Source organism: Zalophus californianus, chromosome 11 (assembly GCF_009762305.2).
Source record: "Zalophus californianus isolate mZalCal1 chromosome 11, mZalCal1.pri.v2, whole genome shotgun sequence".
NCBI lineage: Eukaryota > Metazoa > Chordata > Mammalia > Carnivora > Otariidae > Zalophus > Zalophus californianus.
In genome coordinates, this window is record NC_045605.1 from 61,468,544 (window position 1) to 61,485,578 (window position 17,035).

Genomic DNA, 17,035 nt, shown 5'->3' on the forward strand with positions numbered 1-17,035 from the left:
GTGGAGCACTAGGTGCTATGCACAAACAATGAATCATGGAACACTACATCAAAAACTAATGATGTAATGTGTGGTGATTAACATAACATAATAATAAAAATAAATTAATTGATTAAAAAAAGAATATGTTTTATCTAATCTAAAAAGTGAACAATCATCAAAAAATTTATCTTAATATAGATAATGAGAGAGCTTTCACAATAGAATTAAAATTTGGAGAATGCCAAAACTATAAGAGACTCAACTATAGGGAACAAACTAAGGGTTGCTGGAGGGGAGGTAGTTGGGAGGATGGGGTAACTGATGATGAGCACTTAAAGAGGGCACCTTTTGTGATGAGTACTGGGTGTTATATGCAACTGATGAATCACCAAATACCCCTGAAACTAATAATACACTATATGTGAACTAAATTGAATATAAATTAAAAAATTTAAAAAAAGAATGTGAAACAAACCTAATTATTTCTATTATGCTTTTAAAAAAAAGTATGCAAGCAAATCTTTATGATAAGTAATGGTTATTTAGACAACTCAAAGATAGTTTAAGTATCAAGACATCTTACCATTTTTCTTATTTTGAAATCAGAGCCTTACTTTGGGAAATATAAAGTCAAAGAAAATTATCAGAGAAGACAAGATATGAATATAAGGCATAAATAATGCAAGATAATAAAGGTAATATACTGAGAACACAAGGCCATAAGAAACTTGCTTATTAAAACCTTTACTATATTTTTTAAAAAAATGAACTTTTGGTAAAGCAATTAAAAGCCAAAAAAGAAAACGTTTAAAGATCTATATTTTTGAGCTGTTGTATTATTTTCTTCATTATTTATGGATTTTTAATTTTTTTTGATGTATATTTGTATCAATACAAATAGAATTACAGAAACATACAAATATGATACAATTATAAATTAAGGGCTATCAACTTAAGTTTTAAAACATAACCAATTATATTAAGATAATAAATAAAACAATGTATATATTGTAGAGAATTTATAATCTTAATAAATTTCAGCCATTTTTTTAAAAGAAAAAATAGGTTAATTTTATATTATATATATTAGATTTATCTGGAACAGACAATTTTAAAGTGGGCATAAACCAAACGAACAATTTTGGGGGCCAATAATCCTTAAACTTTTGTAAAAGAGAAGCAGATAGAGAAGGAATAAAAAGGGAAAGGGAAAGAGACAGAGAGAGAGAAAGAAAGAGAAAAAGAAGGAAGGAAGGGAGGGAGGGAGGGGGTAAGGAAGGAAAGAGGGAGGGAAGGAGGGAGAATTAGCCACAGATTAACATGGAAAAATGTTACATGTTGGAGCAGAGAGAGAGTAAGAGGTATGTTAGAAATCATATCACTTTAAATGATTTTCAGGACCATGTCAGTTAGTCTTCTGCAGTCACAGTTTTGCATCTTCTGGCTCTACCCAGACAGAGTGTAGGAACTTAATAGGTCTTTAATAGGCTTTTCCCTTTTTGGTGTGACTCAGGAAGATAACAGGGAGACTTTTGAGTCTGTAATATGTTTGAAACACTACTCACGCTAGTTAAAGAAAGCAGATCATTGGCTACATTATTTACTTTTTGTTTTAGGTGCCTCACAAATGAAAAATCTTGTGCACATCAAAATCTCCTCCAAAGACTAACCTTTGGGCAGCTTTTATTAGAGCACAGAATTTTTTATTAGTCAGGTTTTCCAGGCAAACAGGACCAATAGGAGATAGATTGATAGATGATTACAGAGATAGATAAATAAGTAGATTGATGGGAAGATGATAGACAGATAAAAGAAGAGATTTATTGTGGGATCAATTATGTACTAGGTATAATGGGCATTGAATTTCACAGTTGAATAAGGCACAGTATGTAACTTCAGGAAACTCACGCTGTAGAGAAAGAAGTTAAGTTAAAAAAAAAATGGCTCATACAATTTTAGAGTCTGTGAAGCCCCACAATCTGCTGTCTGTCTGTAAAGTGGAGTCCTGGGAAAGCCAGCAGTGTAATTCAGTCTGAGACTGAAGGTTTGAAAGCCAAGGAGCTGATGCTATGAGGCTCAGTATGAGACCTGAGGCCTGAGAATCAGGAATGCTGATGTTCAAGGGAAAAAGATGGATGTCCAGTTCAAACAGAAAGCAAATTCACCTTTTCTCTCCCTTTTAGTTCTATTCAGGCCCTCAGTGGATTGGATGATGCCTGCCCACATTAGTGACTACTATCGTTACCTAGTCCACCTCCGGAACACTCTCACAGACACACCCACAAACAGTTTTACTAGCTCTTTAGGCATCTCTTAGCCCAGTCAAGTTGACACATAAAATTAACCATCACAAATTCTTAGTGGGTTTGTAATTGGGCTTGTGCTACATTATTTTTAAAAAGAATCAGGGATATAAACCCCTTATTGGATATACCATTTGCAAATATCTTCTATTCAGTAGGCTGCCTCTTTGTTTTGTTGATGATTTCCTTTGCTGTGCAAAATATTTTGGATTGATATAGTCCCACTTGTTTATTTTTGGATTTGTTTCCCTTGCCTGGAAGACATATCTAGAAAAATGTTTCTATTGCTCTTGTCAGAAAAATTACTGCCTATGTTTTCTTCTAGGAGTTTTATGGTTTCAGGTCTCACATTTAGGTCTTTAATCCATCTTAAGTTTATTTTGTGTATAGTGGGAAAGGATGGTCCAGTTTCATTTTTTTTTGCATGCAGCACCATTTGTTGAAGAGACTGTCTTTACCCCATTGTATATTCTTGCCTCCATTGTTATAGATTAGTTGACCATAGAAACATGGGTTTATTTCCGGACTCTCCATTATGTTCCATTGATCTGTGTGTCTATTTTTGTGCCAGTACCATAGTGTTTTGATTACGATAGCTTTGTATTATATCTTGAAATCGGGGATTGTGATACCTCCAGCTTTGTTCTTTTTCAAGATTGCTTTGGCTATCCGGGGTCTTTTGTGGTTCCATACAAATTTTAGGATTATTTATTCTAATTCTGTGACAAATGGTGTTGGTATTTTGATAGAGATTGCATGAAATCTGTAGATTGCTTTGGGTAGTATGGACATTTTAACAATACTAATTCTTCCAATCCATGAGCATGGAATATTTTTCCATTTGTTTGTGTCATCTTTAATTTCTTTCAATTTTTTATAGTTTTTAGAGTCCAGGTCTTTCACCTCCTTGGTTATATAAAGAACTTGTACAGCTCAATACCAAAAACCAAATCATTCAAGTAAAATAAGCAGAGGACCTGAATAGACATTTTACTAAAGAAGATATACAGATAGCCAACAGATACATGAAACGGTGTTCACCATCACTCATCATCAGGGAGATGCAAATCAAAACTACAATGAGATATTGCCTCACACCTGTCAAAATGGCTAAAATTAAAAAAAAAAAACAAGAAATATTAAGCATTGGTCAGGATGTGGGCAAAAAGGAAACTTCTTGCCCTATTGGTGAGAATGCAAATTGGTGCAGCAATGTGGAAAAGAGTATGGGTGTGCCTCAAAAAATTAAAAATAGAAGCACCATACAATCCAGGAATTCCACTACTGGGTAGTTACCCCCTTCTCCCCCCAAAAACCCCACTAATTCAAAAAAAGAAAGATAGTAATTCCACTACTGGATATTTATCCCCCAAGAAACAAAAACACTAATTTGAAAATGTTCATTGCAGCATTATTTACCTTAGCCATGATATGGAAACAACCCAAGTATCCATCCATAGATGAATGGATAAAGATTATATATAAGATGAAATATTACTCAGCTATAAAAAAGAATGAAATCTTGCCATTTGTAACAACATGGATGGACCTAGAGGGTATTATGCTAAGTGAAATAAGTCAATCAGAGAAAGACGAATACCATATGGTATTGCTCATATGTGGAATTTAAGAAACAAAACAACAAAGAGACAAATGAAGAAAACAGTCTCTTAAATACAGAGAACGAACTGGTGGTTACCAGAGAGGAGGTAGGTGGGGGGGGGGGGGTGAAATAGATAAAAGGTATTAAGAGTACACTTATCTTGATGAGCACTGAGAAATGTATAGAATTGCTGAGTCTTATATTGTACACCTGAAACAAATATAACATTGTATGTTAATTATACTGTAATAAAAAAAGGAATCAGGGAAATGAAGTGAATCAGGATTGGGAATATTGGAATCTCTGTCTATATACATGTATCCAATTTGCCTTAGAAAGAATTTTAAATTTAATGATGTCCATGGCAGATGATGAAAACATAATTACACCAATGTATCCTATTCTGCATTCTTCTAACAAAATGACCTTGACATTCCACTGAGAGATACAAGCTATGTTCTCTCCCCTTAAATAGGAGTTGGCTTTAGTGTCTCAGTGCTAGTGTCAGAAGTGACAGAGTATGACTTACTTCTGAAGCCACATTATGGAAGGAAATACAGACCAGTCTCTCTCCTCTCCCCACTGTCCCCTCACCATTGCCCTCCTTCTTCCTCTTGGTTCTTCTCTCTCATTCACATGTAAGTATTCCAGCTTCTCTGAAGTTGCCATTATATCATCTAGAAATGAAGAGAGATTCATGAAGATTCCTAGCTGTTCCAGCCTTTAGCTATTAAATCCTCCCAGCCCAGACACCAGACCCTGGAGTAAGCCAGTAGCCAGATGATTCCAGTCCCTTCCCTGATGCCAAATAGAACCAGCCTTCAATCTGTCCCCATCATCACTGGGGGAGCAGAAACAAGCTGTCCCTGCTGGGCACTAAAATTTCACTTTCGTGAGCAAAATAATGTTGATTTAAGCTCCTAAGTCTGTAGTGATTTGTTATACAACAATAAATAACTGAAACAATGTCTAACTTAAACAATTTTCTACATGATTAATAATCTAAGAAAACTAAGAAAATGAATCTCTACCCAATGCTTATAGTTACTTAGGGTTGGCCAAATTACCAATTCTGGACTCCAAAGGCTCAAGTGAGCATCCCTGGTTGTCAGTAACACCGTGTATAGTCGAAAATAGTGACCAAGAGGAGGTAGCACCCATTGGGAAAAGACAACCAGAAGCTTCACACTTCAACCTTTCCTGAAAACAACCCTCAACCATTTGAGTAATAAGGAAAATGCAATAAAAACCACTTAAAAAAACACCATTCGGATTGGCAAAATTAAAACAAAAATCAAATAACACTAACAATTAGTGATGATATAGAGAAATAAGAACATTTATTCATTGCTAGTGGGATACTAACTATGAATCAACCACTTCCAGGATCGATTTACTATTTAGCAAAATTAGAAATATATATATCCTATAAAACAGAAACTTCACAAATACAAGCCTGAGAGGCACAACACACAAGTGAATAAGGTAGACTTATATAAGAATATTATCAACATTAGAATTATAATAATTGTAAACCAACTAAATGTTTATCAAAGAAAAATGAATTAGATTATCTTCTTTCAAATAAATCTATGAATTATATGTGGTACTGTTGAAAACAGACATCCATACTTCAAAGCCAAAATAGAAGGCAAAGACAGAGTTTGGGATCAAGAGGATAATAGCTTTATTGTTTTGCTGGGCAAAAGGAGCCTGAAACAGGCTATGACCTTCAAGAAACTGCAAGTCTGCGTGGAGTAAAGGGCTAGGGAATTTTATAGGGAAATGCAGGATCTAGCTGCTTTTCAGATATTTGTTCTTCCAGTTAAATTTCAGAATTTTGTCAAGATTCTAAAAAGAATGAATCATTGAAATTTGTTTGGATTGGCCCTGATTTATGAATTCATTGAAGAAGAAGGCATGGCCTTCAAGTAGTTGTGTCTTTGCTTTTTATGGAGACAAGAAAACAAACCATGTGAGATCTCATAAACTAGGACACAATTAATTCATATTTAAAGAACTTATTCATGGGCTTATTCATTCCCTTATTCATTTATTTGATTCTTATTATCTGCCCGATATGTGACAAACATGATGCTAGTGATCAGGGTACAGTACTTGGGGAGAAATCAGACCAGGGTTATTCTCCCTGAGTAGTGTGATTATCCAAAGAGCAAGCTTAAAACTTGTGACTGAGAGGTCACAGATTCTGGGCAACACCATGGCACTTAGAAAACTTTGGAATATTCTACAAGAAAAGATTCTTTAGAAGTATGCAGGGAGTTCTCTGGATTATGAATGTAAAACTAAGACAGTAGGGCTAGGAAAAAAGGAGTCTTGCTGGTTACTACCTGTCATTATTATCCATCAGGATATCCCTGGGGCAGAGAGGAGAGAATGACTGAGCCCAGAATTTTGGCATGATACTAGAACAAGCTTTCTTCAGGGGGAGCTGTGCAGATGTGTCTATGAGCAGATGCATTGCTGCTTGCCTATTTTTGTTGGTGATTCTTTCTGTTGATATATAGATTGTGTCAGGTCCTTTATTCTGCTATTCTTTCTCTCAGCCACTGCTTCCCTCCAGCTGACACCTGACTCAGAACAAAGACACCCTAGAGGGCCTGTTTGTAAAAAGAACTTGCACTACACCATGATTTAGAATCTGGTCCTCTGAGTCCCACTCCTGAAATGATTTTGCTTGATTTTGCATGATTTTGACAATGTATGGTGTTGGTTTATGCATTCTGCAATGGACATGGCAGAATTTTTGACAAACTTTCTTCCTCTGAACTAATAAGAAAGAAACATGGCCACATCTGGACCCAAAAGTTGAGGGGATATTGGAACATGAGAGGTGGGATTGCAGAAAACACCTTGGGGGCTGGGGGAGAGAGAATGTCTGGGGTAAAGCCATTGGCCAGAGAAACAAGATAGAGTAAAGAATCTGGAGGATGCTAAGGATAGATAGAACTAGAGCAGCTAAGAACACTTGATCAGGGTGTCCAACAACAGGCGCAGTGAGATGGCATAGGCTTGCAGGCCCCTTGCGAGCCAGGGTCATTCAAGGACTGTAGTGAGAGTTAGGAAAGCCAGGCAAACCTGAGCAAGGAGGAGAAAATGTTCTCTTCCCCTTATCTCATGTTGCAAGTTCTGAATGCCTGGATCAGCAGGAAGTGGCTCTTGCCTAGATTAGAGGCGTTCCTCCTTAGGACAAGAACATACTGTTCCTTGAAGAAGGGTGGCTGGGAGAATTCTTTAACTCTGCAAACATAAACAGAATACATGCTGTTCTTGATAAATCTTGTGTATCTTTCTTCAAAGATGTTAGTTTAATCCCATTATGTGTGAAGGTACATATTGTTATGCTTATCTGATTGCTGCAAGTATATAACCGTGTGGAAAATAAACGACAGCATGCAGTTGCAAGTGCTGCCTTTGCTCTGCATCCCCTGTGTCCCGGTGATTTCGCGACCCTTACCCAGGGACCCCAATGCACTAGACGTTGACAATTGGCGCCCGAACAGGGACCCTGAAGGACGTACAGGAAGGGTGAGTAACTTAAAATAACAGGGTTATGGGACAAGAAACTTCTACTCCTTATGTTCGAATGCTGAAGCATTCACTTGCTGTCTATGGCATTACTGTTGCTTCTCTTAAAAATCCTTTCCTTTCTACTGCTTTGGCTGAGCTTGATGCGCTAGGAGATAGCGATGATGAAAGTGAGGCTGGTAATTCTGTCTTTGCTTTTCCTGTTATTAGGCCTCCCCCGGTCCAGGGAGTAGCACAAGTGCCATATTATGAAGGTATCGGAATAGAGGATATCGGTCGCTTGAAAAAGGCAGTGTCTCTATATGGACCACAGTCACATTATGTGAAGGAGCTACTTAATGGATTAGCTCGACATTATAATAATTTCTCTCCTGAAGATGGAGGGTCCTTTGTAGAGCCCTTCTGAAAGAGCCTGAGTATCTGCAATGGCAGATGTGGTTTTCTGAGCTATGTATGGATCGGGCTCGCCAGAATGCATTAAGTCCTAACCCTCGTATACAGGTTATAACTTATCAAATGTTGGCAGGGATAGAACAATATTCTGATATTGCTGCTCAAATTAATACCCCTGAAGAAATTCATGAGCAACTGCGGGAGATAGGTTTAGAGGCTTGGGAACGTATCCGGCCAGCAGGGGAGCATTATGGATCATGGACTAAGGTTATTCAAAAGACTAATGAGCCTTATGTTGAATTCTTATCACGATTAAAACTGACTTTGGAAAGAACTGTTATTGGAGAGGAAGCTAGACAACAGTTGTTGAGGTTACTAGCATATGAGAATGCTAATGAGGATTGTAAGAGAGTTATATTACCTATTAAGGATACAGGAGACATTAATACTTTTATGAAGGCCTGTAAGGATGTAACATCAGAAAGTCGAAAGATGCAGTTGTTTGCTGAAACCATGGCCACTACTTGGCATTCCTTACAATCTAAGCAGTTAGATAACATGAAGTGTTTTGGTTGTGGTCAATTAGGACACCTAAAAAGAAATTGTAGAGGAAAAAATCAAATCTGCCTTTTTGACCCGGATTGATCCCTCATTACCTTTAAAATTATACATCCTTAATACATGGCAATATCCCACAGCTATACTCGGTCAAAATGAGTTACCCATTGAATGGATCTATACTAAACATCATTTTTCAAAAAATATTACTCCATATGGTATTCAAATAGCATATCTAATAGAACAAGCCCGAGATAGGGCTGTCACTATAACTGGTTATGACATTATGGACATTATTATCCCCTTGTCCAAGGATCAATTTTCATTTTTGTTACGAAATATGGAAGAACTACAAATTGCTCTAGCAGGGTATGTTGGTCAAATTAATTACCACTTTCCCAAAGGGGAATTTTGGGACTGCTTTAGTAAACAAGAGTTTGTTATTCAGGATATCATCAGTGATCAACCCCTAATTGATGCACCCACAGTCTTTACTGATGGTTCAAAAACTAAAAGTGCTTACTGGACCTCTTCCAAATATTGGGTTCAGTATACAGACTTTAATTCAGTCCAACAAAATGAATTATTTGCTATTGCCCAGGTGTTAAAAGACTTTTCCTCTGCTGTAAACATCCTCGCCGATTCTGCTTATGCTGTAGGAGTCCTTAAAAATATATGCACTGCTGTGGTACATTCACCAAAGTCTAGTTTACTCAACCTATTTTTGCTCCTACAAACCTTATTAAGGAATCGGAATGCCCGTATTTATGTGACTCATATTCGTTCCCATACTAATCTTCCTGGTTCATTGACACATGGTAATGCTCAAGTGGACGCTTTGGTGTCTTTTGTATCTGCGGAGGAGGAACATGATTTATTACACACCAATGCCGGCAGATTACATGTTCAATATAAAATTCCATACCGTCAGGCAAAATATATTGTAAAACAATGTCCAATCTGTAGACCTTTACATCTGCGCACTATAAAGGCTGGGGTAAACCCCCGAGGAACATATGCCAATGAACTTTGGCAAATGGATGTTACTCATGTGACACAATTTGGTCGATTATCTTATGTGCATGTTGTAATAGACACATATTCTCAATTCATATGGGCTACTGCACAAGCTGGTGAAACCGCACAACATGTCATCACTCATCTATTAGAAACTTTTGCTGTGATGGGTTTACCATCTACTATTAAGACAGACAATGGCCCTGCATATAGCAGCAAAAAATTTCAAACCTTTTGTGAACAGTATGATATACTACATAAAACAGGCATTGAGTACAACCCCCAAGGACAGGCTATTGTGGAACGTGCGCATAGTACTTTAAAGTTGCAAATTAAAAAATTAAAAAGGAGGAAAAAGGATCATATATTATCATTCACTCAATCTAATGCGCGTTCTATTTTGATACAGGCACTATTTACACTGAATTTCTTGAATCTTCCGCAGGGAGATATTCTTTCCCGAGCTGAAAAGCATTTCATAGAAGGAGAGGCGGCTCCTCCTCCGTTAAATGAATATATATGGTTTAAACCGGTTGCCGATGCAGAATGGCAACCAGGGCTATTACTTTATAGAGGGAAGGGTTATGCTTATGTCTCCACAGAGGATGGACGGACCTGTTCCTGGCTCCCCGCAAGATGGATCCGGTCGAGGACCAATTCGCACGGCTCCGTATCCCACCAGACGACGGATGGGGAATCCAAACCAGGATGAACTTCCGATACAGGCCATGGCACACTTAAACCTGGGGGGAAGGCGTCGCCGTCGGCAAACATTTGCTACTGCGTTGCCTACCTGGGGACAAATCAAAAAGCTTGGTGGGGAGATGGCGGCATCGCAGACCCTCGTATATCACATCAGAAATTTCCTGATCATATTCAAACGCACTTATGGAAAATTGCAGCTGCGCTTAAGACTGTTAGAATTTACAATGGAACTTTTTCTGGCACAGCGAACTCTGCATCAACTTATAATTTCACTATTTCTAAAGAAATGAATGTAACTGCTTGTGTACCTTTGCCATATCTATTTCTGATAGGGAATTTTAGCTTTGATAATGGAATTAACTGTACCCAATGTCGACTATACTCTTGTATTAATAGTTCTATAGAATTTGAACCGGGATATTATGATTTTGCAACAGCGTTCTCACATTTGGCTTCCGGTAAATCTAGAACGACCATGGGCTCAAAATCCCGTGGACGCCTTAGTTTTGGAGTTTTTCAAAAAGATGCTGAAACGTACAAAACGTTTTGTTGGCATTATTGTAGCGGTTGTTTTAAGTTTGATTACAGTTACCGCGCTGGCCGCGGTATCTGGTATAGCATTACATACTTCTCTGCAAACCAAACATTTCGTGGAAAATTGGCACCGTGATTCCCGAGACCTTTGGCTTTCCCAAACCATGATTGATACTCGCTTGCAAACACAAATAGATGTCCTTAGGCAGACAGTGGGCTGGTTAGGGAAGAAGGTATTGACACTAGAGAGGCAAATTTGGCTTCGTTGGGATTGGAATTCTACGACTTTTTGTGTTACCAATTTAAAATATAATAAGTCACAGCATGATTGGAGCGTTATCCAAAGGTACTTAGAAGGTAACTCGTCAGCGACTGACATGATCAATAATCTGCACACAAATATTCAGGAGATCTTTGGTAGACCATTTGAGACTGAAGATGCTGCCACTCTGGCAGACTTGTTCCTTAAACAACTTGAGGGATTAGACCCAAAAGGTATCATTCAGAGTTTAGGGCATACTGCTGGAGGAATGGGCATTGTGTTGCTAGTTGTTATCTTATGCTTTATGCTGCTACATTTTTGCTATGTAAAACCGTCCCAGAATTCTATGGCCACCCTTTGGAAGGCACTTTTATTGAAACAAAAGAAAAAAGGGGGAAATGAGATGGCATAGGCTTGCAGGCCCCTTGCGAGCCAGGGTCATTCAAGGACTGTAGTGAGAGTTAGGAAAGCCAGGCAAACCTGAGCAAGGAGGAGAAAATGTTCTCTTCCCCTTATCTCATGTTGCAAGTTCTGAATGCCTGGATCAGCAGGAAGTGGCTCTTGCCTAGATTAGAGGCGTTCCTCCTTAGGACAAGAACATACTGTTCCTTGAAGAAGGGTGGCTGGGAGAATTCTTTAACTCTGCAAACATAAACAGAATACATGCTGTTCTTGATAAATCTTGTGTATCTTTCTTCAAAGATGTTAGTTTAATCCCATTATGTGTGAAGGTACATATTGTTATGCTTATCTGATTGCTGCAAGTATATAGCTGTGTGGAAAATAAACGACAGCATGCAGTTGCAAGTGCTGCCTTTGCTCTGCATCCCCTGTGTCCCGGTGATTTCGCGACCCTTACCCAGGGACCCCAACGCACTAGACGTTGACAGCGCAGTACCTCTGATGCCTTCAGGACCATGACTACCCCTGCCACGGAGTAAGGCACGGCTGAGCTCCCACACCTACACTCACTTGGGAAAGAGGGCTTTCAGGATACAAGCTCCCAGACCCTAATCTAGTTCCAGATTCAGCTTTAACTTCACCCTCTTTCCACAGGCTCCTCCGTGACTGCCAAAGACTGCAACATGCCCAGAACCCCTGGGGTCAACCAGCCCCATCTCCTGGGAGCTCAGGGAAACCCCTAGGGTCAAGTTCGTGCATAAGAGCAGTGGTGACTGGTCTGTGTGTTTTTGGGGACTGAGGGAGTGGCAAAGAGCTAATTCTGGGCACCCAGGGGGCCTTTCCTTAGGTGACTTAGATGGCCACACCAGGGCTTCTCGGGGCCCAAGAGTGAGGAGGGGGACAGGCAGGGCCCTGAGTGTGTTGTCCAGGAGCCATGCTGTGCATGTACATACAGTTACAGACAGCTGTCCACACTCAGACACACACATTTGAAGAAGTTGTCTGGGCCCAGCTGCCCACCCTCTGCCTCACATTCAGGTGAGTGGTTCCTGGTTTGGTGCGCTTCACAGGCCCACTCTGGCAGCCTAGTCTCAGGTGCCCAGAAGCTTGTCACCTGATCCCTTTGTTCCTCATAGAACAGTTGTCATCAGAGGTCCCTGCAAGTCCCTTATGTGCTGCAAACGTGGATCCTTCAAGGTTTGGTGAACAATTCTGTTAAGCACTTAAGCTATTTTATTCGTGGAAAGCTCTTTTGTTGACCTATTTCATCTTATGTTTACTGTAAGTGGTATTAGATATTCTGTCATTTTTCATGGTATATCTATCCATTTTTTGTCTCATATTCTTCAGGTTCCCTTCTTCAAGTGGAGACACATTCAAAAATTCACAAAATATATTTTCATATACTTAATGACATGCTTTATATGCGAACAATGATTAAGTGCATCCTTAATAAAACTATTCCAAATGAATATATTCTGTGAGATATTAATGTTGGAAGACCACATTATTATTATGGAATACTTCAGTATGTTATATAATAAGGCATATAATATTCAACTATGATATGGAAGATATATCGCCTTGATTTCAGAAAAATTTTTGTGTATCTAAGCACTCCACCTTTTGCTTTCCACTTTGAAACCCTTGATTCTTTTACGTTTGAGGCTCATGAAGGATTTTATTGTTCTTCTCAGGAACTGCACCAGGTGACACCATGACCGTTTGCAATACCTCCCTGGGTCATCCTCCTTTCTTCATTCTCCAAGGCATTCCTGGGATAGAGGACAAACACAGATGGATCTCTATCCCCTTCTCTTCCGTGTACTTTGTCACCATTCTTGGGAACTGCACCATCATCTTCATCATCTGCACAGAGCGCTCCCTGCACAAGCCCATGTTCCTTCTCCTCTGCACGTTGGCCTTCACAGACCTGGGCATGTCCACTACCACCATTCCCAAGGTGCTATGCATCTTCTGGTTTGGCCAGAGTGAGATGAGCTATGTGGGCTGTCTGGTCCAAATGTTCTTCATCCACTCCATATCTGCCTTTCAGTCTGCCATCCTGATGACCATGGCCTTTGACCGCTATGTGGCCATCTGTGAGCCCCTGTGCTATGCCATCATTCTTTCCAATAGTCACATTGGGCTCATTGGCCTACTCAGTTTAGTGAGAGCCATCTTTTTCATTCTGCCCATGCCTGTCCTCCTCCAGAACATGCCTTTTCATGCAAATCATGTCATCCCAACCACCTACTGTGAGCACATGGCTGTGGTGAAGATGGTGTGTGTGGCCACCACAGTCAACCGGATATATGGTCTGGTGGTGGCCTTGTTGGTTGCAGGGCTAGACATCTCAGCTATTGCCTCCTCTTATGTGCTTATCATCTGGGCTGTTCTGCGACTGTCTTCTAAAGAAGCCCACCACAAAGCAGTCAACACCTGTACCACATATATCTGTGTTATGCTTATGCTTATGCTTATCTCTTACACACCTTCACTGTTCTCTTTTCTCACTCACCGCTTTGGCAGGAGAATTCCACCCCATGTGCGCACCATTCTTGGAAACCTCTACTTCCTTGTACCTCCAATGCTCAATCCTATTATTTATGCAGTGAAAGCCAAGGAGTTTTGGGACAAACTGACCAAATATGGGTGCTGGGAGAAGGAGCCCATTACCATTGTCCATGGTCAGAAGCTTGTCTGATCATCCAGCACTGGTGGGTATGAGGAAAAAATGTTAAATGGAAACAGTTTCTGGGCAAATTTTCAAGTGGCAGAAATGTGTCATGTGGTCAGACTGACTACCAGAATCCTTAGATACAGAGGCTAAGTCACAGGAGACTTCCTTGTTTTCAGTAACTCCGAAGTAAGACTATCATCCCCTTTGAAATGAAGGTAGTGATACAGTCTCTCCATACTGACATGTTGGTTGGGCAAATTATATGTGATCATGTTTGTAAAAGGACTCCAAATAACAGCACTTGCTGAACACACGTGAAATAAGGTGGAATGTTTCCTATGCAGGCAACATAAAAGAAAGAATGACTTGCCCACCAACATGCCATGCAAAGCCAAGGTGTGTTGGGTGTGAGTGTGCATTTGTATTTGAGTGTTTAAGGAGAAGTGGAGGTGCAGACTGGGGACAGTGAGAAGGGACAAGGAAAGTACAAGATAGTATTTGTAGTTACTATGTTATTTTCTTTGCTGGCTGGCTTTACCTGTGGGTAGAAGACTTTATTGTCTCCATGAAGAACCAAGGAATATGCATAGGAGATATAATCTGTAACACTCAGAGACATTTCAGAGGAAAAGGAAAAAATGGAAGCTCCTGAGACTAAAGGTTTAAAAACATTTGACCTAATTTTATACTTGTAAAAACTCCCAGAGTCACCTCTCCTGCTTCTCTCAACTAATTCCCTGTTTGGCAAGATTCTCTTACAAGGAGAACTTTTGAGAATGTCCCGTTAGTGGTTTTAGTTGTAAAAGTCTGTTTTATACTGGAACTCATTAATTACAAACCTCTGCAAGGCAGTTTCTGTGGGTGTCCAGGGAGAAGTCCTGAACAGGTACTCATGGCAGCTGTGGAGGTCAGATCCTGTGCCCAGATGTGGGAATTCATTACATTCAGAGGATATTCTTTCTTCTCTAGAGAATTAATGTGGTTGTAATGGCAAGTACTAGAAGCTGCATGGAGCTTGAAAGCAGAAAGATTCTAGTGTTTTCATCCTATTGTAGAACTTGTATATGAGGCAAAATTCAGTGAAAATATGCCTATCCTTAATGCCAGGTGGCCACTATTTAGATGGAACTCTTACGATACTTCAACTGGAGGGAGATGAATGAAACTTCTTTAGAGTGTTGTGCCTGCTGTAGGAAATAATAAATGAATGTTTCCAGTAGCCTGAACAGTTCAGTAACAAGGACTGAGAAAGGTAGGATATTTCAGAACTTGAAATAAGGGGCACAACCTTCAAGGCAAAAAAATGAGGATTGAATCGGAAGTGTCTTTTCTATGAATGGAAGAATCAGGAGCAGAGGGTGAGGAGCAGAGTCCCGCCTGTCTGAAAGGAGTACCAAGGTCAGACATTGAATCCTCCACAAAACATAGACACAATTCAAACCAAAACAAAACCCTGAGCACAAGGTTTGATGATTAATAATTTAATTGACAAATAAGTACCAGAGAGTGAACAGGCCTGAGGCACTCATCATCTGAGGAGCTGTGATAGCAGGAGGCTTAGGTTTCGCTGAGATCTGAGAGTGGTTTTCTTTTCATCTGATTTGAAAGGATTTCGGGTACAGAAGGGAATCCACCTGCTGCAAATAGTTTTCCTTCTGTTTTTTGGTGAGCTGTTCTATAAACATGAGAAGTCTTTCTTTGTTGCACTGATATTGTGGGCTAAAAATTTATTAAGTCTTGAACACTATACATTTGGGAGAATGTGTGGGGAACCCTGGCAGTAGCAGCTGACTCCGGGAAAACTTGGGGAACTAGAAAATCGAAGAAGCCACCACAGGAAGCCTGACTATGTCTGCCTTTCTCACTGAGCATTTTTCCTTCTTCACAAGTGTTATTAATCTGTGGTTGATTGTTCTTACTGCAGGATGAGCTTGATTTCTCTCCTGTGGCCTTGCTGTAAATGTGCCAGATGATGATATGGGACACAGTACTGATTCCCAACTCAGGGTTGGCTGCTTGCTGCTTGGAAAATCCATACCAGATAGACAAGTGATGGTGGGGAGAAAGGTTGCTTTTTCAGGAAGCCGGCAACTTGGGAAGTTGGTGGACTAATGTCTCAAAGACATCTTCCCTGTCCAGGTGCAATCAGAAGGTGTTAAAGGGAAGGCTTGGGGAAAAGTTGGGGGGCTCTGTGTAGGAGAAGGAGGTGTGCAGGCAGTTACTCTCATGTGGATATCTGAATGGACCCTCTGGTGTCCCTGGCAGCTATTTTTGAATATAGTCAGGACTTATCTTCTGGGAAAGTTCTGGTCCTTCATTCCTCAAGGCTGGTTGTCTGCAAATTTCAAGGAGAGTAAATTTGTTCTGCTACAGAGCAAGGCCTCATGTCAGCAAGCAAGGAGTTCATAAGCTTGCAGCTAGTTAACCTTAATACTGGTTGCAGTGTTGTTATGTTTACAAACATGTCAACTGACTAGTTTACCCTTCACCCTATAGAATTGTTCCTAGCCATGCAAAAATCAGAACAATGTTCATATGTTTTGTTATCTTGGTCAAGTTTAAATCACTTTCTGCTTGGCTGTCAGGTCTTTGGAGGCTGAAACAATGTTGAATCCATTTCATTTTCATTATCTTTCCTGAGGGATTTCTGCCTGGAGATGTCCTAAACCCCCAGATAAATTACAGATTATTATAACAAAATGATTATATAATGGTTTTGTGTATAATTAACTCCTAAAAAATTCTTAAGCAGGCAACAACTCTCACTGGAATCTGAGGTACTAGGGCAGAAGACCTGGAGTTTTCACCACTGAGGAGTATATGCTGGGTGTTCCAGAAAGCAGGGCCTAAGACAAAGGCTTGCATATTAGCGCCTTATTTAGAAAAGTGATCACAGGAGGTGTGGTGTGAAAAACAGGTGGAATGAAAACTGAAAAGAGGAAAAGCCAATACAGGGAATTTTTTTATCCAGTTACGGAGGACTAGTGGAGACTGGTGTCCAACGCTGCCAGGACCAGCTGAAGAGTCTTAGGAAATGCATTTAA

At 39.8% G+C, this 17,035-nt stretch overlaps 2 protein-coding genes across 3 annotated transcripts; both read left to right on the forward strand.

Moving 5' to 3' along the window:
- The first annotated feature begins 6,912 nt into the window (after positions 1-6,912).
- Positions 6,913-11,730, forward strand: LOC118356104 (endogenous retrovirus group K member 7 Env polyprotein-like). Of its 2 annotated transcripts, none has more exons than XM_035723080.1 (2): positions 6,913-7,437; positions 10,008-11,730. In XM_035723080.1, the coding sequence occupies exons 1-2, from the start codon at positions 7,303-7,305 to the stop codon at positions 10,398-10,400; spliced, it is 528 nt and encodes a 175-aa protein (XP_035578973.1). In that variant the 5' UTR covers positions 6,913-7,302; the 3' UTR covers positions 10,401-11,730. The 2 variants fall into 2 exon arrangements, with proteins under 2 accessions (XP_035578973.1, XP_035578972.1); XM_035723079.1 differs by having other exon boundaries at positions 7,296-7,437.
- LOC113913643 (olfactory receptor 52E4-like) lies at positions 11,702-14,015 on the forward strand. Its single transcript, XM_035723129.1, has 3 exons — positions 11,702-11,800; positions 12,445-12,505; positions 13,006-14,015. Exons 1-3 carry the CDS (start codon positions 11,702-11,704, stop codon positions 14,013-14,015), a joined length of 1,170 nt encoding a protein of 389 aa, XP_035579022.1.
- The last annotated feature ends 3,020 nt before the right edge of the window (positions 14,016-17,035 follow it).